The sequence below is a fragment of the Bubalus kerabau genome, chromosome X, assembly GCF_029407905.1.
Source record: "Bubalus kerabau isolate K-KA32 ecotype Philippines breed swamp buffalo chromosome X, PCC_UOA_SB_1v2, whole genome shotgun sequence".
In the NCBI taxonomy this organism is placed as follows: Eukaryota; Metazoa; Chordata; class Mammalia; order Artiodactyla; family Bovidae; genus Bubalus; species Bubalus kerabau.
Genome location: NC_073647.1, coordinates 83,952,951 through 83,979,475, shown reverse-complemented (window position 1 = coordinate 83,979,475; position 26,525 = coordinate 83,952,951). Strand labels below are relative to the sequence as shown.

The window sequence follows — 26,525 nt, the reverse complement described above, 5'->3', positions numbered from 1 at the left end:
CTCCACTGCAACACAATTTTAAAACATAAACACAGAGCAAAACACATTTCCTCCATTAGAACTGCAATCATCTTCCAAATTTGAATTTAAAATTTTTGAATCATTGTTCCTCGTAGCAAAGGAAACTACATTTAAGACTGGTGACATTCAGGCTTCATTTATGTGTTTTTTAATTTATATTTTTGTTGTGTTAAAATATTCTAATTAATCAATAGATGTACATATACTTTCTATTTTGTTTTTACCACTTCTATCAATTGAACAATTCAGTTTAAAGAGAAAGATATTTGAAAACATTATCTCCAGCTTAATTTCAGTGTGAATAAATTTTAGCTTAGAGCTAATATGAGAAGAAATATAAGCTAAAGAGCACAATGGCATCACCAGGAGAATGAAGTAAAGCTTTCCACTTATTTCAACCTGTATGTTTACATACTCACCTCCCTTATACCCTACACTACTATTTCTTAGCACTAACAATTGCCTGTTTTGTAAAGATTTATTCAATTTCTTAAAGCACATTTTCAAAAGTTTTACTGTAATCTATTAGCAAAATGTTGCCTTAATCTCAAGGTCTTCATATATTTTAAAAGGCAATGTACACATGTTCCATACACCCATGGCAGATTCATGTTTATGTATGGCAAAACCAATACAATATTGTAAGGTAAAAAAAATAATATAATAATATAAATATTAAAAAAAGGCAGTATACTAACGCATATATATGGAATTTAGAAAGATGGTAACAATAACCCTGTGTACGAGACAACAAAAGAGACACTGATGTATAGAACAGTCTTATGGACTCTGTGGGAGAGGGAAAGGGTGGGAAGATTTGGGAGAATGGCATTGAAACATGTATAATATCATGTATGAAACGAGTTGCCAGTCCAGGTTCGATGCACAATACTGGATGCTTGGGGCTAGTGCACTGGGACTACCCAGAGGGATGGTATGGGGAGGGGGGAGGGAGGAGGGAGGTGGGTTCAGGATGGGGAACACATGTATACCTGTGGCGGATTCATTTTGATGTTTGGCAAGACTAATGCAGTTTTGTCAAGTTTAAAAATAAAATAAAATTAAAGAAAAAAAAGGCAATGTAAAAAACAACTCTGCCTAACCATCAATATTTAAGTCATAGAACTTTGAAGACATAATTTGTATGCTTTTATATTAACTGGAACAACTAAAGCATCATTTTGTGTCAACTCTATTTTAAATATTTTTTTTCTTGTTAATATACTTTCCACAGTTCAGTTTTGACCAAATGTTCAGATTATAAAAAAGCCTTTGACTAGAGGCTTCTAAACATGTGCACAATATTCTCATTCTCTCCACTGCAATCTAAAATTTGGTTAGATGATCGAGTTTGCTCTGCGTCCTTTTTACCCAAAGCTACAGAGAGACTGAAATGAAATTCTCAGTTCTTTATTAGTAAAAAGCACTGGAAAAGTGAAAAGATCTTGACAGAAATATTTTTCTGCCTCCAGTATGAGTAATGTATGTTGCATAAGCTATGCACTGCAAAGCGGAGGAAGACTTCTTTGCCCTGCAAAAGGAAAAGTAAAATATTGAAAAAGGATTTTAATGAAATCATAACATTAAAATAGTTTTATATTAAATCCTGCTAATTTTCTATGTGAAGGCTGTGGAGTAAATGTGAGGAAACATTAAAAGGGAATTGAATTTGCACTCCTTATGTTACAGGCACATGTTTACATGACCTTTAAAACAGAATTAAAGCTGTATTATCAGCAGTTGTAGGCAATTCACATTACTAAGACAATCAAATCAGAATGCTAAACTAACTATAAAACATAAATTAAACTGATAGAGAATGATCTCAATTTACTGGGTTTACTTGCCATATACTTGCATACAGCTGGTCATTTCAAAGCAGTTTGCAGATCCACCAAGCCAGAAATACTCATACATATTTGAAAACAGAGTGTCCAGCTATAATTATGTAAGCTAGGGGCATTTAATGTTTCTCAGAAATCATTCATCAGAGCTAGCTTATTTATGATCATTATTTACTTTCAATAATCACCTCCAAAAGTAAGCATTTATCCCATAAAGACACAGTTATTTTTTTTATATGTTGTACATGGCAGAGATAATTTTTATTTCCAAAAAAGTATTTGGAAGAGTTTGTAAAGAATATGTAAAGGTTACTAAAAAGTTCAGTACACTTCTTTCTACTCTAAACTTCATTGCATTGTTCTACCATTTCCCCACAATTTCCAGTAACTATATTTTGATTTCCTTTCATAGCATGTACAGATATGACACCTTTTAAAATATTGTAGGGTAGATAATTAAATAGAGTTTTAAATCTGGTTTTCTGGGATGAGACTTGCTCTAAAGACATGTAAAGAGAAGAGTACATTTATAATGCAAGACATCATCTTACTAGAATTGTTTTAAGAAAGTTTTGTCTATATTTTTAGTAGTAAAATCTCAGGAAAAAAAGCATATCTTTACCAAAATGTTTCTATTTGTGAGATGTGACTTATTTTCCATCTTTTTAGAAAACTTTGCAGACTCCTCAATAATATTGAAAACATAAGGATGTGTTTGAAATTGCAGTTCTTCAATTTAAAGGGCAAAAAAGAGGAAGAAATCAAATGCTTCTCTCTGTCACTAATGTGGGTGTTTATAAAGGACAAATTTCAGTTTTCTACAAAGCTGTGCACTAAAAGTTAAAAGAAAATCAAACTTCTACAGTTCTAAGACTCAGCTTCTGCAAAGTTCAGATCCATACACAGAGTTACAGAGTTCAGGTCAATTTTGAAGTCAACTTACACTCAAATAAGTTTGTTTTTCAATATGTAAAGTTCAGCCATGTAATCTCTCTCTCTCCCTCTCTCTCTCTCTCTCTCTCTCTTTCTCTCTCTCTCTCTCTCTCTCTCTCACACACACACACAAGGTATATGTGATCCATTTAAGGGAGAGTGCATATCTAATGTTTACATCAAGCACCTAGGGAAATACTGCATCTAAAGGTAAAGATGAGAGCATATATGATTGAATTATAGTTTAACTGAAAATAGGAACCCCAATCTCTCTCAGAAAGTACAAATAGTAAAAGGAGGGTAGGTGGGGCAAATGAGATAACCTCATTCTCACAATGATTTGAGTATGTTAAGAGAAATGTTTAGGATGTAAAAGAAAAAATTTAGTGTTATTTAGATTACCCAAAGTGTATTTCCTTAGAAGCCTGTTTCTCTTGCCCTTGTCAATTGTTATACACAAGAAATTTGTTCTTTTTAAAGAGAATTGCTGCTGCTGCTAAGTCACTTCAGTTGTGTCCGACTCTGTGCGACCCCATAGACGGCAGCCCACCAGGCTCCCCCGTCCCTGGGATTCTCCAGGCAAGAACACTGGAGTGGGCCGCCATTTCCTTCTCCAATGCAGGAAAGTGAAAAGTGAAAGTGAAGTCACTCAGTCGTGTCCGACTCTTAACGACCCCATGGACTGCAGCCTACCAGGCTCCTCCATCCATGGGATTTTCCAGGCAAGAGTACTGGAGTGGGGTACCATTAGGGAGGTTTAAATCCCGATGCCCTCAATATGATCTGAGTTAACATTTTCATGCCTGGATAAAATATTTTAAGGTGACTATCATCCCCAACACATATACACACAAGAAGAATCATGGGGTGGCTGCTTTCCTAAGCACACCTCCAAGGGAGAGTGTCACTGAGGCAGAATTCCGATAACATAGTGTCTGGCAGTAAAGGGGCTGGGTTGTACCTCCAAAGATAGGGTTACCTTAATCATCTTACCTTTGTTCAGGCCTAGAGAGGGAGACACTGGGCTTAGAAATGTTTAAGGGTCCCACAGCGCAAGGAACCAAGGGACAAGGATGCTCAGCCTAGGTCCAGGGGATCCCAAAAAGCTAATCGCCTGCTGGCCCCCAGAATCACACAGCTCACACAGCTGCCCTGGCACCGGCTTTTCTAGATCCTGGCCACCTCCCTCCACTTCGGACCTGGGAAATTCACTGTCCTCCTTCCTATGGAACCTGTTCCCAATAAAGGATGAGAACCTGGGGAGGGCAGGACAGTCCAAGCCAAGAAGCGGGCAAAATAAGCCCCTCTCCTTAGCTGCTCGATTGTCAGAATAGGACCCATTCAGCTCAAGGAATTTTCATCTACCAACTTAGCTTAACACAGAATCTCCCAGTTGAAAGCCCCCCCCCCTGTCCTGGTCCAACCATCTCTACTCAGGATGTATTTCAGAGGTTAAAGCAGCTCAAGCCGCTGGGTTTCACCCAAGCATTTTAGCCAGGCTACCTCGCGGAGGTTAGGAATACTGTTGCTGTGCAGATCACGTCCCCTCCTACCAAGATCTTGTTCAGGACTTTGGGACAGCTCTTTGATTCTCTCTGGCTCTGACTCTCTGCAGGTTGGAGCTAAGGGACTTGAGTTCATAACAACACCAGAATTGACAGCGGACTAGCTGTAGAGTTGTGGTCTAGGGAGCAGATCCAAGAGGAAAACTTGATAAGGGCTGTTATTTTGCTGGCCTCCTGAGCAATTGAACATGGACAAAATTTTTTCAAAAACTTCTTGGATATAAAATTTACACACACACACACACACACACACACACACACTCACACACACAATGGCATGAATCCATAACCACCTAGAAACTGAAATACCAGATTAAATATATCTCTTTCCCAAGCAGGCAACCCAAATTGATTCCCCCAGTGGAGACTGGGGCAAAGTGCAAAAAAGTGGCCCTAAGGAAAGTTACAGAATATGCAGATTTTTAAGAGCATTCAGGAAATTAACACCCCTCCCCTCCTGGAGAACTAGCACAGCAATCACAACAGAGGAAGCTCTTATATTCTTGTAATAAGTGGGTTCCCCAAAAGTCTTTGTAAAGTGGACTATTCCCCAAACACTTCTCTCTTATGTATTAATTATATATTTATATTTGATATATAATACTTGATTTAAAAATACTTTTTAATACATTTTTCTCTCAATCATCAGCCTGTTTCCCAACGAAATCCCTCTGGGAAAAAAATAATCACAATTTCTGAATAAATAATAGGTTAAATCTGGTCATTTGCTTACTTTCAAATATGATATAGATTCTTGTTCATCATGGGACACCAAAAATGGTAACATTAACCCCCAATACTCAACTGATTGCTTACTAAAAGCCTTTTCTTAGAAGGACCCCATATTTCAATCTGTAACCTGTAATCAAGTTTCCATAGTTCAATCACTTCACAGGGTGGGTAGAGGGGACACAGCATGCTAGCCACTTCAAATAAATACTATTCACTAAAGAAGGGAGACACACAGATCATCTCTACAAGATCTCTACAAGATCAATTGCACAGCTGAAACTATTTTTTTTCTCTTTAAATGCTCCTACTACTTCTGTTTTTAGAAAAAAAGTAAACATTAAAACAAAAATTACAAACCACCACAATTTATAAACACTCTGCGACTTCACTATATATAGAGAGAGAGACATACAAACAGACAGACAGACACACACACACACACACACACACACATGGAGGTAATTCCACATTGGATCTGTATTTTTTAAAAAACAATTAACTGGACTCCTAGAAACTAGTCTTTATTTGTTGTACAAAAAAATGTGACTGGCAAATACCCATAATGATTTCTAGACACCCTAAATCCTAGTACTGGGAAAAATGATAGCCACATAGAATACTGCACAATAGCTCCATCCCTATAGTGTTATTTCCCTGGGATCCTGTAAAATCTGGCAATGCCAAGGGAAGAAATAAACTGTAAACTCGGAAGAGAAACTAAGAAAGGATCGGCTAGACCTTGCCTACACAGTGGCACCGGTGGGAGCCAGTACCGGGTCTCTATTGTCCCTATCTATCTTCTAAACCTCCTGTCTCTGCCCCAGCCACAAGATACTTCAGCACTTCCCCCAGTGACAGTGGATTTTGCTAGCAAATGACTAGCATTCTTGAAGACTGTGATGAGTATTATATTAAATAACCTTGTTTCTGCTGCAGCATTTGCTGTATGTTGTCACTCCATCCTTTCCCTTTCTCCTTTTCTCTAAATATCCTTTTCTTCATGTTCAAGGAATGCCAACAGAGATCTTTTAAAAATGAACTAGTTGAGCTTGAATCAGTATTGGCTCATGTCTGGTAATGCCGTCTAATTTTTTAAAAAATTATCCCTCAGAATATTAAAAGCCCCTTACCTCCTTCCGCACGCAGTTTGCCAAGAAGAACAACAACAATAACAACAATAACTATGAGAGCAGCTGCAGTAAACTGGTGCTTTGAAGGGCAGCTGTGTCTCACATTGAGAATGTCTCATGAGCTTAGTGTACAGACATCAGGGAAAAGGTTTCTTTCTCTGTTGCTTTGAAGAGGCTGTTCAACTGTTTTCCATCCCTGAGGAGCTCCCTGGTTATAACAAGAATACGTGTACTTCTCCCCACCAAGCCCAATCTAACTCTCCCTGTTTCCAAAGTGAATTTATGTTGAAAGTAAAGTTTTCAGTCTTAGGTCACGCATATGTACTATGTCCTACCATCTGGAGCTCCAGTCTGCATTATACACATTCAAATTGGGCCATTTGGACTTCTTTCCTTAAACCCATCCACAGTCTCCACCAGCTCTAGCCCCAGATAATCTCCCCTTTTCCAATTTGTACTGATGATGAAAACACTTCATAATCTACACTCAAATATGAAATCTACAAGGGGCAGAATTTCCATGGCCGGGGCATGTTCTGAACCAGCCTGAGCACGGGCTTCCCAGCTGCAACCACGCTTGGATGCTTCCACAGGAAAAGGCAATCTGAACCACCTTAATCTGCTTAATTTCTTTTGTGAGTCCTTCCTTACTTAGAAAGGGAAGGGGGTGGGCATGGGGTCTGTGAAGACTTTCAGGAATTGTTTTATATCCTTAAATCTTGTGAGAGAAGAAAGTCACGGTGAACCCCCACGTTATAGATAAATGAGTACAAGTAAATCAAGCTGATCTGGCTTGCTTTTGAAAATTAACTGATTTGCCCTTTTAAAAAACAGCAAAGTGATAGGTAGGGTGGCCTGGTGAGTTTGGGTATGAAGGCAATCCTAGGAGGAATGAAGGTGGTGCTGTGTCCTGGCCAGGCATGGTAATCGAAACCTGTGCTGCCTTGCTGGAGATAGGTGTGTAGACTTGTTAAAATTACAGTTGCTCCAATTCTAAGTCTGGCTTTTCTCTAGGGTGACTTTTAGCTGCCCTAGCCTGGCAGGGTTCACAGCCATTATTATATTCAAACCATAGCTCTGGAGGGGGTGGGGTAAATCAGATCCAAGGATCTGACAGTGGACTTCAAGATCTCAGTGAGAAGAGCACCAAGCTCTGTATTTATCCCAGCTATCCAAGTGAGCAGGTTTACCAGTGGTAAATTTTGAGTTTAAGGCAAAATGAAGTCTACAAAAAATAAGTTACCAGCTCTTTGCAACAGTAGCTTCGCATGGACTTATTTTTCTCCCATGTCCAGACAAGGTCCTCTATTGAATGAGGCTCTTTTATTTTGCATGGGGTAGGGGATTTGTGACCATGGTCCCCCCTTTTATTCCTCTCTCTATGGAAACCCAGATCATGGGGAGAAATATGCAAGGCTGAATAAAGAGAAGCCACAGAAAGGAGCGCTTGAGAGCGGCATCTGTTACACTTGGGAAGTTAGACTGACAGGAGAGGGTGAAGGAAGCCTCTCCAGTAGATTAGATAGAACAGGAAGAAGATTTGACTATATGCAGATATTTTCTTCAAAAACAAAGAACCTTGCCATCTTGTGTGCAAGAAATTCTGTCTCAGCTGCTAAAGGACATGTTTCCATCTGAATTCAATAAGCAGTGTCTATATTCATGGGAACTAATTATTAAAACGAAGGAAGAAAGAAAAAGGAAAGGAAATAATGGAAATAGAAAGACAACTAATATTGTTTTCTTTTGCTCTTGACAGAAGCTATTCTTGTATTCAAAGACTGCAAAGCAACGGTGTGGAAAAACCTGTCGCTGGGTGCAGATGCCCACATCCTTGACACCTCCCCCCTCAACCAGCCTGGGGCAAAAGATCTGAACTACTTTTGCACCTCTGGTCAAACCCCTTCTCCCAGAACAGAAGCCACTGGCAAGAGGCATGTAGATTGTAAGAACTCAAGCAAGTCAGAATTGAAAGAGGTCCCCCTTCTTCTTCATGCAAAAGTCTTATCAACTGATAATTGCTTTAACTCCTAGAATGACCAGGCTAAGATTTGAAATCCTTTCACCAAACACAGCTGCAATTGTGGGGCTGGAGAACCCACAACAACCTGGAAATGATCATGAACTTTTTGTTCCTATGGTTTCTTCAATGCGTTTCCCTGTGACCTCTAAACTGAACCCACTTGGACTGGCAAATGGATAATTGAACAGGAAGTCTAATAGAATGCCTGAAAACTTTTATTTTGTTTAATTTTATAAAGTTATTTTTTCTTCATGAAGCAAAATTTTAGGCACAAATGAAATTGAATTCTTGCAAAGGAAAATGTACACAATTAGCAGTAAAGAAATGGCATTCCTGGGCAGAAAGAGAAGAAGAAAGTAGAGGAGAGGAGGGGAGGGGAGCGGAGGGTAGAGGAGGGAAAGGAAAGGGAAGGGAAAGGAAAGGGAAAGGAAAGGGAAGGGAAAGAGGAAAAATCAATTTCTAGGTTAAAAGCAGATAAACTTTTATAATAGGACACCAGCAAATGAAAACACAATTTCAATGGGGGAGGAGGAGGGGGAAGATGGTAAATGATCCTCTCTGCCAATAATTACAAGTGGTTATCCTTTTTTTAAAAGACAGAGAAAGAAAGAAATAGATCTCAACCAGATGCCAGTCTTTCTTGCATAATAGACACTGTTCACATTTCCTAACATAAGCTCTTACTGCTCTGTGCTATCATAAGAAATTACTCATTTTACAGGAAATATACACTCTGTAGCTACATAAAGGAATGGCAGAATAAGCTCACCTTGTTTATATTTTTTCTCGTTTTCTTGCATTTTCTTCAGATCTGTCTTCTTAGAGAAACTAATGCCTTGATGACTTTCTGGTAGCTGCAAGCCTTCTTTTATTTCTGCTAAATATATGAAAATGTATGCAAATTTAAATCAAGCTTAGCTTAGGCGCTCTTGCAATATATTTAATGGAATTTTAAACCAATAAGGGAAGTCTGATGCTGTCTTCTGCAAGTGCAAATATAATTATGCAACTAGATTATCTCCAAAATTATGCAATGAAAGGTCATTTTTTTAACTTCAAAGATCATGCTAGGTATCCGATGTTGATGTTGCCTTTTCTTAGCGAGAGCAAATCTAAAATCTTTGCATTTCACCGTACTCTGCTTGCAAGCAATACCTTTGCACTGGGCTGTGGAGCACATAGACTTGTCCTTCCCTAACTTATAAAAGCTTAGGTGGAGTACAAGTCTTTCCTCTATTTTCCTCTTACTAAAATGTAAAAACAGTCCCGTCTTTCCAATCTGAAAGTAAATTCAAGCTTGAAGGGAATGTCGGGGGTGGGAGTGGGGGGTGGGGGGTGGGAGTTGGGGGAGGCGGTACTTAACGCCAGACCACCAGCCATCTCTCTCTCTCTCTTTCTGAATTTCCAGGGCGCACTAAATGATTTCCATTTTCTTCAATTTGTATGGGATTCGGGGTGGTTTGAAGATGTGTGTGTTAAAAACAATTTTCCTAGGGGACAACACTGGGCGCCGGTAGCCAGGAACATTCGCCTGTGTACTTACTGGGACTGGAAAGGCTCGCAGTGTGTCTGGGGTGAATGCGTAGGAGGGTTACCCTCTTCAGCAAGAGTTGTCTCTGACAAAAATTGTGAGACCTGTGATGGGAGCTGACACGGAGCAGTAAAAAAAAAAAAAAAAAAAAAAAAAAAAAAAGCATATCTACTAATTAACCAACCAAATTGGGAGACAAATTTCAAAATAACTGATTTTTGCCGGTATCACGTTAAATTTTACTTTCTCGGAATTTTCCAGTGCTTCATGCCTTAAAGCAACGTGGTTTTGTTTGTTTGTTTTCCAGAAGATTTTGAGCATCTTTTTCTTAGATGCTTTTTTACTTGGTATCGAGTTTCTTATAAATGAAAAATGAAATTAAACGCATTGAAATATTTCTTATTGGGATCATGGGCTTCGATACTACAGATTTAGGGTCATACCGAAGACGTTCCATTGCTCAAAGCCTAGAGCGGGGTTTTGTTTTTCACTCTCTGGCACCCAAATAATCCAGAGTGCCAAATTTATCTGAGAAAAATCCATATCCGCTAAGATCTGGATGGCATTTAAACTGGTTATATTGTTTTCTTAATATTCTTCTTTATTTGGGTTAATCTAAACCTAAAAGAATTCTAAAATCATATCCCGCACCACACACACACGCACACGCACACCTTCCCTGTCATCCTTCCCGCTCCTCTACAAACATCCGCAAAGTCCAAGACTGGTGGGAGGTTGGGGGAAGGGTTAACCAAATAAGCTCCTGCCACTCAGCGCCAGGCAGCCAATGGAGCCAAAAGATTGATTCACTTCCTGCTTGGGTCTCACCGAAACTCTCAAGCTTCGCCCTCCTGATTTGGAAAGCTAGCTCGGCCTCTCGCTCCGCCATTGGTGGAGTTCGTGGCAGGCCAGGTCAAGACGCGATGCAATTGGCCTCAGCGGATGCCGGTAACTCTCTCTCGCTGCTTTGGCTCCCCGCATAGTAGATGTCAAAGACTGAAGCTACTCCCTGTGCCACATTATAACTAGTAGGGGATCCTCACCGACCATGGCCACAGCTGCCTCGAATCCCTACAACATTCTCAGTTCCAGCTCTCTAGTCCATGCGGACTCTGCGGGCATGCAGCAGGGGAGTCCTTTCCGAAACCCTCAGAAACTTCACCAAAGTGATTACTTGCAGGGAGTTCCTAGCAATGGGCATCCCCTCGGGCATCATTGGGTAACCAGTCTGAGCGATGGAGGGCCATGGTCCTCCACACTGGCCACAAGCCCCCTGGAACAGCAAGACGTGAAGCCTGCGCGCGAAGACCTACAGTTGGGCGCGATCATCCATCATCGCTCGCCGCATGTCGCCCACCACTCTCCGCACACTAACCATCCGAATGCCTGGGGAGCGAGCCCGGCTCCGAATCCGTCCATCACGTCGAGCAGCCAACCCCTTAATGTGTACTCGCAGTCTGGCTTCACGGTGAGCGGCATGCTGGAGCATGGGGGGCTCACTCCACCGCCGGCCTCTGCCTCAGCTCAGAGCTTACATCCAGTGCTCCGGGAAGCCCCAGACCACGGCGACCTAGGTTCGCATCACTGCCTGGACCATTCGGATGAGGAGACACCAACCTCGGATGAGTTGGAACAGTTTGCCAAACAGTTCAAACAAAGAAGAATCAAGTTGGGCTTCACGCAGGCTGACGTGGGGCTGGCGCTGGGCACATTGTATGGCAACGTGTTTTCGCAGACCACCATCTGCAGGTTCGAGGCCTTACAACTGAGCTTCAAGAACATGTGCAAGCTGAAGCCGCTGCTGAACAAGTGGCTGGAAGAGGCTGATTCATCCACAGGGAGCCCAACCAGCATTGACAAGATCGCGGCACAGGGTCGCAAGCGGAAGAAGCGAACCTCTATCGAGGTGAGTGTCAAGGGCGTACTGGAGACGCATTTCCTCAAGTGTCCGAAGCCTGCGGCGCAGGAGATTTCCTCGCTGGCAGATAGCCTCCAGTTGGAGAAAGAAGTGGTGCGTGTCTGGTTCTGTAATCGAAGACAGAAAGAGAAAAGAATGACTCCACCAGGGGATCAGCAGCCACATGAGGTTTATTCGCACACGCACACGGTGAAAACAGACACGTCCTGCCATGATCTCTGACTGCCAGAAGCCAGGAAGCGGCCTCCCTCACTGGGAGCACCGCGGATTTCTCTTTCTCTTCCACTCTCCTTTAATTCCAGCTTTATTATTGCTATTTCTCTCACTCTCTCTCTCTCTCTTGTTTGTTCTTTCTTTTCTTCTTTCTTCCATTTTTTTTTCTTTTCCCAACAGAAGAGGCTAACTTATGCTAAGAAAGGAAACACACGTAGGCTTAACGCGGATACACAGTTGCATTAAGCATCCAGGCAGGGACCTCATATTCCCTGCGTCAAGAAAAACACTTCCCTCCAACCTTTTCTGCTGATCAAATACGCTGTTTACTTTAAGTAAGGTTTTTGTTTGGTTTGGTTTGGTTTGGTTTGTTTGTTTTGTTTTGTTTTTTTTTGGTCGCTCCTCTCTAGGAAGAGAAAGGAGTGGAGTAACTTGGGGACGGGGTAGGGATGGGGAAGGGGTTGGGAAGACAGATGTGTGCCTCTGAATAACCTTTCAGCGCCTTGGTTATAGCAGCTGTATTTCAGGTGAAATCTGTTTTACAATAGGCTAGTTTTGCATTTTTTAAAAAACTTCTATAGCGTTTCTAAATGTCTGCGGTGTTTTACTACAACTGTACACAATATTTGTGGGATGATTTGTATCTAATCGACCACTTCATATTGTTATTGCTATTATTATTATTCCTTCATTGAGCTGATGGTTTTTTAATTACTTAGAATAGGAAGGAGGGAGAGATGTCTACCCATCCACCGATCTCCTATCCCAAATCTTTATGGAGAAGAGAGAATAAAGTAGAGAGAGTTGTTGATGATATTGGAGATATGTTTTTTTTTTTGGTTTTTTTTTTTTTTTTTTTTCCGGAGACGGAGTTCCTAGGGTAGGCAAAATAGGCAGCCGATTTTTTGCAAACCAGCGCACAGGAGGAAAGGAGATTTTGAAGGTTTCTGCCCTGCATCCCGGGACTATGGAACCCCCATAGGCTTCTACAGTGCACCTGGATGCCCTAGAAGGATTCCGCTGCGGCGCCAGGCGAAAGAGGTCGGCTTGAGGAGCGGAAAGTGCTCCTCACCTCCGAAATCCGGGGATGCCTGCACTTACTCAGAGCTCCCCACCCGCGCCGCGCCTTGCCAGGCCAGCTGCTAGCGCGACCCTACTTTAGCCCTTATAGGCAAAGGATTTTGCTTTTATAGGCGATTGCTTTAGCTGGAGGAGACGACCTGACCGAGACACGCTGGCGACGGACTGGGTCAATGCTTTCCAGTTCGTTTCACCTCCAGTTCACCGCCTTCTCCGTAAGTGAGAAACCCTCAGGGAAGGGTGGCGAGGGAGTGGTGGACAGGCGTTCTCTGCTCTGTGCAGAACGTCAATGAAATGATAGGCAAAGTTTACAGGGATTCTGGTCTAGCCACGTACCACCTCCTCTCGTGTATATACCATTGCCTCTGGGTGGACTCCATGGGGAGCCATCTCCGTGCCTCCAACAACCACAGCTGGTAGTAAGCCCATGGCGAAGACTGAGTGAGTTAGCGAGCTCCTGGGAGGCTGGGTTTTTTCCTCTTCATCTTTTTGTCTGTGTGTCTGTGTGTGTGTCTGTGTGTGTGTGTGTGCGTGTGCGTGCAAACGTGTGTGTGTTTGTAGATAGCTATGTGTATCGTATTATTATTTACAAAAAAAAAAAAAAAAACTACAAAAAATCTCACTGGTCTGTGTAGAGATCCAAAAATTATGCAGTTTCTGTGGCTTTATTGCTAGCTGTCATGTCTACATGCCAGGTCCACAGGCACACCTCATTCCCAAGGAGCACACATTTTGGACCAGACATGCACCCATGCACCCAGTCCCTGCTAGCCAGACCTTGCTGGGGGCTCGATAAATCCAGGCCGCAGCCTAGCCCGACCTCCAGAGGAAGCTGCCGTAGACAAAGCTTCACACTACCTATAAGGACCTGAAAGCCTATGGCCACCTTTTGAGGATCCCTAGTATGGGCTGCGGAGAAGGCAATGACACCCGACTCCAGTACTCTTGCCTGGAAAATCCCATGGACGGAGGAGCCTGGTAGGCTGCAGTCCACGGGGTCGCTAAGAGTCAGACACGACTGAGCGACTTCACTTTCACTTTTCACTTTCATGCATTGGAGAAAGAAATGGCAACTCACTCCAGTATTCTTACCTGGAGAATCCCAGGGACAGAGGAGCCTAGTGGGCTGCCGTCTATGGGGTCGCACAGAGTTGGACACTACTGAAGCGACTTAGCAGCAACAGCAGCAGAATGGGCTGCCAGGGCCCTGGTGCACTGGTGCACTGTGTGTCTCCCAGCTGCAGGTCGAAGAGCCTGTTTTAATTTGAATCCCAGACCTTTTTTTTTTTTTTTTTTTTTTTTCCTTCTGCTGAGCTTCTGCATTCTGTTGGTAGTTGGGGTTTAGTTCTGGGATTTTTTGTTTGTTTGTTTGCCCCACAAGGAGTTCACGTTTTACAACTGTTAGGGTTTTCTTTGTTTCGATTTTCTTTTTCTTTGCATTTAACGCTCTGGTTCAAACCTGAGTTAACCCAAATATTTCTGCCAACTTTATAATTGTACAGTTTTGTATAAAACATTTCTGAAGTTATTAATTTAAAGAAAAATCATTTAGTTTATTCATTTAGTAACTGATGTATAATAAACGCTATTTTCATTAAGAGTTGCTTTTTCAACTATTTTATTCAAATTGCCTATTGAATTTCCAGCAATTATTTATTTTCAATAAATTCTGCGTTGTGATTAGAAGGAAATTCTTTCAAAGATGAATTGGGTGTCAAAAATAAAACAATTTGCTGTAATGTTTGTTGTGAATGGTTTCAGTCAAGGGGTTTATATTGACACAATATTTTATTGTTGTATAAGATTTAAAAGGTTTAAATAAAACATTTTTCAAAAAAAAATGTCTTTTTCTCCTGGTTTTTATCGTGTGGTACATGAAATGAAGCATTTAAATAGAAGCAGGTTCCAGATAAATATCACATCCGTTTTGCTTCAGGTTAGAAATCATTAGTCATTTTTTAATTTTGATTTTCCCTCACTGAATTTTGGCCTTTCATACACTCACACAACATGGCCTGTTATCACACCCAGGATCATGCAAACACACACCCAGTACTGGGGAAAGCTAGTGGGGCAGGGAGTTCATTTCAGGAGATGAAATCTTATTAACGTTCTACAAAAGGAGTGTGTAACCTCTCTTGTCCAGTAGATAGACCCTTCTCTGGAGCTCCCTTTCATGAAACTGGACCCAGTCCTTCGTTGGGGCTTTCATTTCACCCAGCTGCAGCAACCCCACTTCCTCTTCTTCTTCATTCCTATCTGATGATGCCCTTCTGGTAGGTGAGCCCCCAGTCCTCTGATGAGGAATGGAAGTACTCTCTTTCTTAAGGCTTTCCCTGGGCCCAGAAATTTGGGTAAACTGTTATCCACTTAGTATTGCCCATTAAAGGCTGAATTCTGTCCATTCCTATGTGAGTTTGGGGGGGAATAAAAATAGATTACATGGAGATATTTGGAGTAAAAGTTTGGTGAATTACTCTTCTTCTCACTCATATATAATATTTCACCTCTATTGTTTTATCAAAAGGCCTTAAATAAAATAAGGGACAGTTACCTGTAGTGATGGCTGAGGAATAATGCACTAAATTAGAAGCAGTTATATTTTAAAGCTTTGTATGTACACATATGCCTTATACAACATTTCTGTAGATGCATTTTAAAGTAATAGAAAAGACATTTAACTATAATTTTCCAACAGTAAAATCCTCTTCAGTTTATACTCTGAAGTGTTTTTTCATTAGACAGAGCAAAATTATTTCTTTTAATAGATAATTATTATAATTTTTCAGATTGCCTAATAAATTAAAGTTTTACAGTGCACCATACAAATATGGTTATGTATGTTATATGCATACTAATAGGCCTATCTCTCTTTATAAATGATACCGGTTTTATAGAGATGTAACTACAGGCACAAAAGCCATAGTCTTAAACCTGTTGGTTCTGTTTCCATTCTTATCACCTAATTTATTTCTCTGTCAACATCCTATGAACAATTTTGAATTGATTAGAAAGTTATACCTTTGCTTACTAAAGTGCACAGAAATCAACTAGCAGTACATTCTGAACTTTCTAATGGAGCCACAAGCAGATATTTCAGGAAATACTTGTATAAATATATACATATAGACACAGTATTTTATCAGTATTTTACTATGTATTATTGATTACATATATTTATGCGTATTTATGAGACTTGGTTCTTTTACTGCCTTTCTTTCTCTTAATATATAACTAAGCCCTAGTTGGCTTTTCTGATGACCCCCTTATCAACCTTGTTATATCTTTAACATGACATTTTCATTAAAATTCAGGGGATGTTGGTGCCTTTGCCTGGGATATTCTTTGTATTAAGGTTGACACCACCCAATTCCAAACCAAGACCTTTGTAGGAGAAGCAGCTTTAGCCTCAGTTACTTTCAATTCTTCACAGCAGTGTCTCTCTCTCCCATAATAAGAATTCATGGGTGAAAAAAGAAAAATAATAGTTAACTATATTTAATGGTGTGAAAGCAAACATGTTTCATTTCCATTACCTGGTTAGAGCAGTAGACAATAAAGTGAGTATGGGGGTGGGGGGTAGATGTGAAAAGAATAATTGTTTAGGTGTTACAGATAGGTAAACAAAGTCAAATATGTGAATTAAGTATGCATTTGTATGTAGACATAGGTTGATAATCTGTTTGTGGATTTCTGCATACATAACAAATTTCTGCATGCATACTAAATTTCAGAATATCTTTCCAACAATAAATGAAGAGAATACTATACCTGAAAATTGGTTTCTTATCTTTAAAACAAAAAGAGTAGGGGAAACTATTGCCTAAATTAGTACATAAGCTATGTGTTTCTTTAATAAAATCAAACACTGCTCTTTTGCAAGTATTTAGCATTCAGATATTTCTTTTGCTCCCAAGTCAGGATGCTGTTGTTGATTTAATTGCATATAAGCTATAAGTTGGAGAAGGCAATGGCACCCCACTCCAGTACTCTTGCCTGGAAAATCCCATGGATGGAGGAGCCTGGAAGGCTGCAGTCCATGGGGTTGCTGAAGGTCAGACACTACTGAGTGATTTCACTTTCACTTTTCACTTTCATGCATTGGAGAAGGAAATGGCAACCCACTCCAGTGTTCTTGCCTGGAGAATCCCAGGGATGGGGGAGCCTGGTGGGCTGCCATCTATGGGGTCGCACAGAGTCGGACACAACTGAAGTGACTTAGCAGTAGCAGTAGCAAGCTATAAGTAGAAACATAATTTTATGTTTTTATACAAAATATATTTTTAGTAAGGAGAGAGGAGAAGGGGAGAATGCAGAAATAGAAAATGGTCAGAGGTTAAAACATAGTTTTCCAAAGGAAAGAATGTGTTTTTCTACCTGTGAGATATTTTTAAAGATGCATATAGAACCTCAGAATTGTGAATGTTATTTCTATGACTTGATATTTAAAAAGCCAAACATGTGACCTTTCAAAAAAGTCTTGAAGAAAAAGTAACAATGCAAAACAATACTATGTGAATAGACACCACTCATCTATTCTGTAAAATAAAAGGATATAACATTCTTTATGTATGTCTTAAAATAGTAGTTTCAAAAATAACAACCCTCCAACTTACTCATTTGTAGATGTTAACTTTTAAAACACTAAGAATAGTGAACATATATTAAAATCGATTAAGATTTTTTTTAATAAGATGAAATAAAAGTATATCTTCTCAAGGGCACTCCTGATGAGACATTTCCAAAACGAGAGGCTTATTTAAAGAAATACAATCTTGAAAACAAAATCCAGTTAACTTCTGCTACCTCTAAAAAGGTGGAGACAGAAGGATCACATACAAGGACACTAGACTATTTTTCTTGTAAACAGAATCCACAAAATCAAAACTTTACACTTTCCAGTGAAAAATACATTAGACCACTATGCTTTCTTTCATAGATATGATTATATTAATAGAACTTATATCTATTCACACATTATCTTACTCACTACCTAGAACAATGGGTTCTCTTAGCAAGGAAGATTGAGTATAAGATGAGCTCATCTTGGATACTTTCTAAGTCAGTTCAGTTCAGTCACTGTCATGTCCAAGTCTTTTCAACTCCATGGACTGCGGATTCCCAGTCCATCACCAACCTATACCCCTGGCGCAGCATGCCAGGCCTCCCTGTCCATCACCAACTCCCAGAGTTCACTCAGACTCACGTCCAACGAGTTGGTGATGCCATCCAGCAATCTCATCCTCTGCCGTCCCCTTCTCCTCCTGCCCCCAATCCCTCCCAGCATCAGAGTCTTTTCTAATGAGTCAACTCTTCGCATGAGGTGGCCAAAGTACTGGAGTTTCAGCTTTAGCATCATTCCTTCCAAAGAAATCCTAGGGCTGATCTCCTTCAGAATGAACTGGTTGGATCTCCTTTCAGTCCAAGGGACTCTCAAGAGTCTTCTCCAACACCACAGTTCAAAAGCATCAATTCTTCGGTGCTCAGCTTTCTTCACAGTCAAACTCTCACATCCATACATGACCACTGGGAAAACCATAGCCTTGACTAGATGGAACTTTGTTGGCAAAGTAATGTCTATGCTTTTCAATATGCTATCTAGGTTGGTCATAACTTTTCTTCCAAGGAGTAAATGTCTTTTAATTTCATGGCTACAGTCACCATCTGCAGTGATTTTGGAGCCCAAAAAAATAAAGTCTGACACTGTTTCCACTGTTTCCCCATCTATTTCCCATGAAGTGATGGGACCAGATGCCATGATCTTCCTTTTTTTGAATGTTGAGCTTTAAGCCAATTTTTTCACTCTCCTCTTTCACCTTCATCAAGAGGCTCTTTAGTTCCTCTTCACTTTCTGCCATAAGGGTGGTATCATCTGCATATCTGAGGTTATTGATTTTCCTCCCAGCAATCTTGATTCCAGCTTGTGCTTCTTCCAGCCCAGCTTTTCTCATGATGTACTCTGCATATAAGTTAAATAAGCAGGGTGACAATATACAGCCTTGACATACTCCTTTTCCTATTTGGAACCAGTCTGTTGTTCCATGTCCAGTTATAACTGTTGCTTCCTGACCTGCATACAGGTTACTCAAGAGGCAGGTCAGGTGGTCTGGTATTCCCATCTCTTTCAGAATTTTCCACAGTTTATTGTGATTGACAGAGTCAAAGGCTTTGGCATAGTCAATAAAGCAGAAATAGATGTTTTTCTGGAACTCTCTTGCTTTTTCCATGATCCAGCAGATGTTGGCAATTTGATCTCTGGTTCCTCTGCCTTTTCTAAAACCAGCTTGAACATCTGGAAGTTCACGGTTCACGTATTGCTGAAGCCTGGCTTGGAGAATTTTGAGCATTACTTTACTAGCATGTGAGATGAGTGCCATTGTGCAGTAGTTTGAGCATTCTTTGGCATTGCCTTTCTTTGGGATTGGAATGAAAACTGACTTTTCCAGTCCTGTGGCCACTGCTGAGTTTTCCAATTTTGCTGACATATTGAGTACAGCACTTTCACAGCATCATCTTTCAGGATTTGAAATAGCTCAACTGGAATGCCATCACCTCCACTAGCTTTGTTCGTAGTGATGCTTTCTAAGGCCCACTTGACTTCACACTCCAGGATATCGGGCTCTAGGTGAGTGATCACACCATCGTGATTATCTGGGTCGGGAAGATTTTTCTTGTACAGTTCTTCTGTGTATTCTTGCCACCTCTTCTTAATATCTTCTGATTCTGTTAGTTCCATACAATTTATGTCCTTTATCGAGCTCATCTTTGCATGAACTGTTCCCTTGGTGTCTCTAATTGATTGGCTTGTTAATTATCAAAAATGTCTTATTATGAGGTGGCTTCACTCTGTACGGGAATCATCGGACAACTTGCTTGTGGTGGAAATTCTACAGTATTAAATACATGTGCATATACACATACAACTGAAAACATGCCCTGTCTTCCTACACCCTCCCTCTATCCCTTCAACAGACTGTGCTCAAAGACAGGAAAGAAATTAATTCATTGACCAACTCATGAAGTAGGTCTTTTCATCTTTCCAGCTACTCAATGTCCATACTTTTCTGGTATAGCCAGTTGAAAACAACAGCAACAAAATCACTCTCTATCAAAATTTGCGTTTTTTTATAATGTCAAAAAAGACTAATTTGAGTGAACTTCCCACAAATTATGATACACACACTGAACTGAACTCTTGCTATTTCATCTTGTAAACAATGTCTTTTTTATCAAAAGACATTCTTGGCAGGAATGGGGGTCATAAACGTTTTTCATATTGATTGCTTCTCATCTTCCCAGTCATTTTTCACATACAGAGCAATATCATTATAATGTGACAGATTACCTTCCAGATTTGCCAGATCTGAGGCCAATCTTTGCTCTGTCCCTCTTTTATAAACATGGAAAACTTCCTATAAATGTGAGCATGGAAAGCAATGTCTGTATCTCCCCACTACACCAACATTAAAAAGAGATTTGTTATATAGAATCAATATCTGTTGAAAGATTATCTCTTCCTTAATACTTGCAATCTGAGCACAGAAAATCACATACATACACATCCTACATGCTAAAATCCCTGCCTGATGTCACATTTTTAAAGCACAGAAAATAGAAGACTATGGACCAGGGGCAGTTGTTTATTTGACTTCAAATGGCATATGATTCCACATTGCAGAAAGAAAGCTATTTAAGTGAATGTGTTGCACAGAGATGTGTATATCACTTATATATGTGTATCGGAGAAGGCAATGGCAACCCACTCCAGTACTTGTACACATATATAAATCTCTTACTATTCACAGTCTACTTGTGGTGGTGTTGGTGATATTCATGTTTAATTAACATCAGTTTTTTTTTTTCTTTATTGCCACAGAAGTGCATGTATATACACATGTAGAAAAGACCAGAATCAAAGAGAGGTCTGTCTTGAACCTGTGATGGCCTACAAAAATAACAACAACAAAAAAAGTCAGATTTGTTATATTTGTTGCAATAATCAGGGTCTATGTTCAAAATAGAGTACAATAGGCACTGTTGAGCAATAAGGATTGACTTGCTCAATAGTAAACAGCAATACTCTACAAATGAATTTATTTCATCATGGGAAGAGGAGCCAAGAATATTTAACCCAAAATTCTGAGCCTTTAAGATGAGAAGGGTTGAAATTCTAAATAAACATATTTTCCTTAATAAACTGCATTTTTCATGTTTTATCCTGGGAGAGAAAAGCCTAACTTCTCCAGATTTTACATTAAAAGTGAAATTACAATGACTTTACAAAGTAGCTCTTTCGTCCACTCTGAGTTCTCCCTTCATCCCTGTTCATGGATTAGTGGATGATATGGGTTCTTTTTGGTGCACCTCACTAACCTCCTTAGGGCAGAACTAAAGAAGTAGGTATAGAAGGGACCTCAACAAAAAGGTTCACACTGAGAGTTCCAGTCTCATCCAGAGTGAAATTTCAAGTCCTATTTTCGCTTCTCCCCCTAGTTCTCTGCGTCTGCATATGCTACTTTGATGTTGTCTGTCAAGCTAGAAAATGAACTAAATTGTTTTCAATGGATTAAAAATACTTCTACAAGTGGATAATTTCAAAATTGTTGATTTAAAATAATTTTACTTCTTGGAGTTTTCTCTGCACATCTTATTTTCTCTTTTTATTATATTTAAGCATGATTTAGAAGACTCACAAATAGAAGCATTTAAAATAAAGAGTAATAATATTTTCAATTTATGTACTGCTTTCCTCTGTTAAGATCCCTAGGCACTTTAGAAATGATATATACACTATACTCTGCAGCAACTAATATGCAAATCACAATAAAATGACCACTTCAGGCCACATAAAATGACTATAGTTAGTTCAAGAAAAAACTCATTAATATCAATAGGAGTTCTGTGCACAATTGAAGGGCAGTATATGCCATGGGTCTCATTCATTGCTGTACGAGAGTATGAAAGTATATGGGCTCACACTGCAGAAGAATAAAACCTTACATTCTACACTTGTGTCTTACAGGAGGAAAAAAAGATAAAATTAATTTATATATATTTGATAATTGATGGTTAAATTTGTCTTCAAGAGTTTTGTAGAAAAATAAGCTATTCAGGAAATGAAAGACCAGTGATACTCAAAAGTAATTATGTGTTTAAGATGCGTAATATTTCAAATTAAAATTGTTATTCACATCTGTTAAAAATGCTTAAATAGAAGACTAGCCAATTTCAAAATCACAGTCTCTTGGCTGCTTCTAATTATATACAAATGCGAGCACACACACACACACACACACACACAGTTAGAACACACACTCTGGAGTAACTGTTTTAAAAGTAACCATTGAAATGGTTCTTAAGCTTACAATCACCATGGCAGTAACTCCTCCCACCCCTCCACTAACACCACATACATTTAAGTCTGTATTTTGTAAAAATGACCAAGCTGTTCAGATGAAGAGAGGTGGATTTGATAGGTCTTAAATATATTAAAGGGTACTTTTATGACAAAGATCCTTAATACTTAAATAAAAAGCAATTTATTTTCTGGCTCACTTGTAACTCTTTTGACATGAGATATGTGATATAAATGGCAACTCTTTTTTTTAGTAAAAGCATCACAAGCTATATTATCATTACCTTCTGATAGTATGAAAACATTTTTGTTTTAAATTTTCTGGAAAACACACCAAAAATAATCAACTTACCTGCAAAGAAGCTGTGTATTTACTGGAAAATATGTATTATTCTAAACTCTTTGTGCCTTCCCTGACCCTGTTCCATGCCTCTGGCTGTCAGAATTGTGCAGTGCCTGCTCAAAGCTCAATGTCAAATTAAAAAGTGACAAGAACGAGGCAGCATAATAATAGCTTAAAGCTATTCTCCACCTTTCAACATACAAACATTTGAATTTCAAAACCCAGTAATTTTTAACTGAATAAATATTTTCAGATTTTATGTGTAATTTGGTATAATAGAAATAGCAACATTTAATTTAATAAATATTTTATTGAGTGTATCCTATTTGCAAGGCATTTTATTGCTATTGGATAGCACTGTCCTAGTGGAAACATTTTATTTGCAGATCACTTTCTGGGACAAAGGGGTATGATGGGTGTGGAGTAAGTATGTACCTTGCTTTGAGGAGCTAATAATCGCTAAGAAAATAAAAATAAGATAGAAATATGCACAATTAACTATTAATTAAATGAGAACTGAGAGTGCTGCAGATATGTACTATTGCCTAATTTGGAGCTACTTTATATTTTTATTGTTACTTTTTTGTAGTACTCAAGCACAGCAGTTATTTGTGCTATTTTGATAATACTGTGCATCTTTGTTGAACCACAGTAAATGCAATTGTTAGTTGATTTACATATATAGACACTGAGTGTCAGCATTATTTGCAAATTTCTAAAACTGAATTAAATCCTAGTGAGCTTGAATTATTTTTGTAAGGTAAATTTTACACAGGTATAAAGTGCAAAAGGAAAAACACATTGAAAGCTTCTGAAATCTACTTTTTTGTCCCTCCTCTACACATTGAAAACTTGGAATAAATGACAGGTAACATGAGCAATGCAAAACATTTCCCTACTCTTATTTTCATCACCTCCACTATTAGAGGATTAGTCTATGCACAGTTCAGCAAGTTGTGCTTGAGTTAAAAAGAAATGAAAGTCTCACAAGCAGGTTCTTAGAGTCATACTTCAAAATGAGATTCTGTGCAACTGTTCTACTCTCACTATGGGTTTCATTGTATGAGATTAATGACATGGTAAAAACAATAGGCAAGAGCATGGAAGATACATTTTCAAACTGGAAATTTTTGTTGGTAAATTTAAGGATATGGTGATTTAAACAGGGAAGGGAGGAAAAAAAAAAAAAACCCTATAAGTGTGGCAAGCACATTTTGTAATCAAATTGTTCTCAGCTAAAACCAGCCTCATTGAGATTTTCTGTAGTGCCTTTTGGTTGATGAGCAATAGAAAAAAAATCATTTTTATGAATTCAGAAACCTGTGGCGAAATGACACTAATGTTTAAAGCATGAATGTTTAGTTGACTTGTTAGGATGATTTTCAGAGTGTGAAGAAATCTGAGTTTAACAAAAACACATTAAGTGTGGAGTGTCTTTTTTTTTTTTCTTTTTGTAAATTTATTTTATTTTATTTTTAACTTTACAATATTGTATTGGTTTTGCCATATATCAACATGAATCCGCCACAGGTATACACGTGTTCCCCATCCTGAACTCTCTTCCCTCCTCCCTCCCCATACCATCCCTCTGGGTAGTCCCAGTGCACCAGCCCCAAGTATTCTTAAATTCATTTTCCTATCTTCCAAATGCATTCAGCAAAGTGAAGCTTGTAGCACTATTTAAAATTTTCAATTATCTAGAGTGAAGTATGGTCAATGTAAAATATATTCCCTCAGTTCAGTTCAGTTCAGTTGCTCAGTCGTGTCCGACTCTTTGTGACCCCCATGAATCGCAGCACGCCAGGGCTCCCTGTCCATCATCAACTCCCAGAGTTCACCTAAACTCATGTCCATTGAGACAGTGATGCCATCCAGCCATCTCATCCTCTGTCGTCCCCTTCTCCCCAGCCCCCAATCCCTCCCAGCACCAGGGTCTTTTCCAATGAGTCAACTCTTCGCATGAGGTGGCCAAAGTATTGGAGTTTCAGCTTTAGCATCAGTCCTTCCAAAGAACACCTAGGACTGGTCTCCTTTAACATGGACTAGTTGGATCTCCTTGGAGTCCAAGGGACTCTCTACAGTCTTCTCCAACACCACAGTTGAAAAGCGTCAATTCTTCGGTGCTCAGCTTTCTTCAAAGTCAAACTTTCACATCCATTCATGACCACGGGAAAAATCATAGCCTTGACTAGAAAGACCTTTGTTGGCAAAGTAATGTCTATGCTTTTCAATATGCTGTCTAGGGTGGTCATAGCTTTCCTTCCAAGGAGTAAGTGTCTTTTAATTTAATGGGTGCAGTCACCATCTGCAGTGATTTTGGAGCCCAAAAATAAAGTCTGACATGTTTCCACTGCTTCCCCATCTATTTCCCATGAAGTGATGGGACCAGATGCCATGATCTTAGTTTTCTGAATGTTGAGCTTTAAGCCAACTTTTTCACTCTCCTCTTTCACTTTCATCAAGAGGCTCTTTAGTTCCTCTTCACTTTCTTCCATAAGGGTGGTGTCATCTGCATATCTGAGGTTATTGATATTTCTCCCGGCAATCTTGATTCCAGCTTATGCTTTTTCCAGCCCAGCGTTTACCATGATGTACTCTGCATATAAGTTAAATAAGCAGGGTGACAATATACAGCCTTGACGTACTCCTTTTCCTATTTGGAACCAGTCTGTTGTTCCATGTCAAGTTCTAACTGTTGCTTCCTAATCTACATATAGGTTTCTCAAGAGGCAGGTCAGGTTGTCTGGTATTCCCATCTCATTCAGAATCTTCCACAGTGTATTGTGATCCACACAGTTAAAGGCTTTGGCATAGTCAATAAAGCAGAAATAGATGTGTGGTTTTTTTTTTTTTTTTTTGAACTCTCTAATATATATTCCCTAACACTTATTAAATAATCAGAGGACTAACAAAATTATTCTCAGTGTGTCTACATTTGTACTTTCAAATAAGCACAGAGTAATGGGAGGCAGGAGCATAATTATCTTAAGGGAAAGGCCTGGAAACAGTGTACAATCTCAAGACCATGCTCTTCCTGGCTAACTCTTATAGGACGCACTGCCACTGTTGTTGTTCATGCTCTTCAGGGAACAGAGATAAACTTTGGGTAGAGTCACATAAATGCAATGACAAGCAATTCTCCAAAGGGACCCTAATTGACCAAACAAATGGATTTTGAGTTTGTTGAAAGCCAATCCAGATATATCCATGTCAACATCTTTATTATGATATTGCAGTATAGTTTTGCATATCAAATATTGTTGGATGAAACTAGGTTAAGGGTACACCAGTCTTTCTATAGTATTTCTTACAACTTCATGTGACAAGTGAAAGTGTTAGTCTCTCAATCATATCTAACTCTTTGCAACCCCATGGACATCAAAGTTTCTTTTGTCTGCCAGTTTTTTTTTTTTTTTTTTTTTTTTGTCCATAGAATTCTCCAGGCAAGAATATTGGAAAGGGTAGCCATTCTGTCCTCCAGGTGGCTTTCCCAACCCAGGGATCAAACCAGGGTCTCCTACATTGCTGGCAACTTTTTTACCATCTGAGAAATCAGGGAAACCCACAACTTCATGTACATCTACAATTATCTCCATAAAAATTTTAATTTCAAAAACCAAGGCACAATTTTCATAATTAAAAAAAGAGTTGGTACTAATTCTATTCTTGTCATTCAGTAATTTTCATGAATCTAAACTTTAACTTTAATTTTTTTTTTCTCTTTTTTGGTATTGAGGTTAGCAGTGTCTGAATAAAACTTGCCTGTTCTAAGTTTTCTTTAACCAGAATTAGGCTCCTGTCTCTGGTGCTGGTAGTGCCTCTAAACATACACTCCGA

General features: G+C 39.3%; 1 protein-coding gene across 1 annotated transcript; it reads left to right on the top strand.

Annotated features, from left to right (window-relative positions):
- Positions 1–10,827: 10,827 nt before the first annotated feature.
- POU3F4 (POU class 3 homeobox 4) lies at positions 10,828–11,919 on the top strand. Its single transcript, XM_055564981.1, has one exon. The coding sequence runs from the start codon at positions 10,828–10,830 to the stop codon at positions 11,917–11,919; it is 1,092 nt and encodes a 363-aa protein (XP_055420956.1).
- Positions 11,920–26,525: the final 14,606 nt, after the last annotated feature.

Excerpts from the sequence above, each read along its gene's own strand:
- POU3F4 (XM_055564981.1), top strand. The coding sequence starts at position 10,828 with ATGGCCACAGCTGCCTCGAATCCCTACAACATTCTCAGTTCCAGCTCT.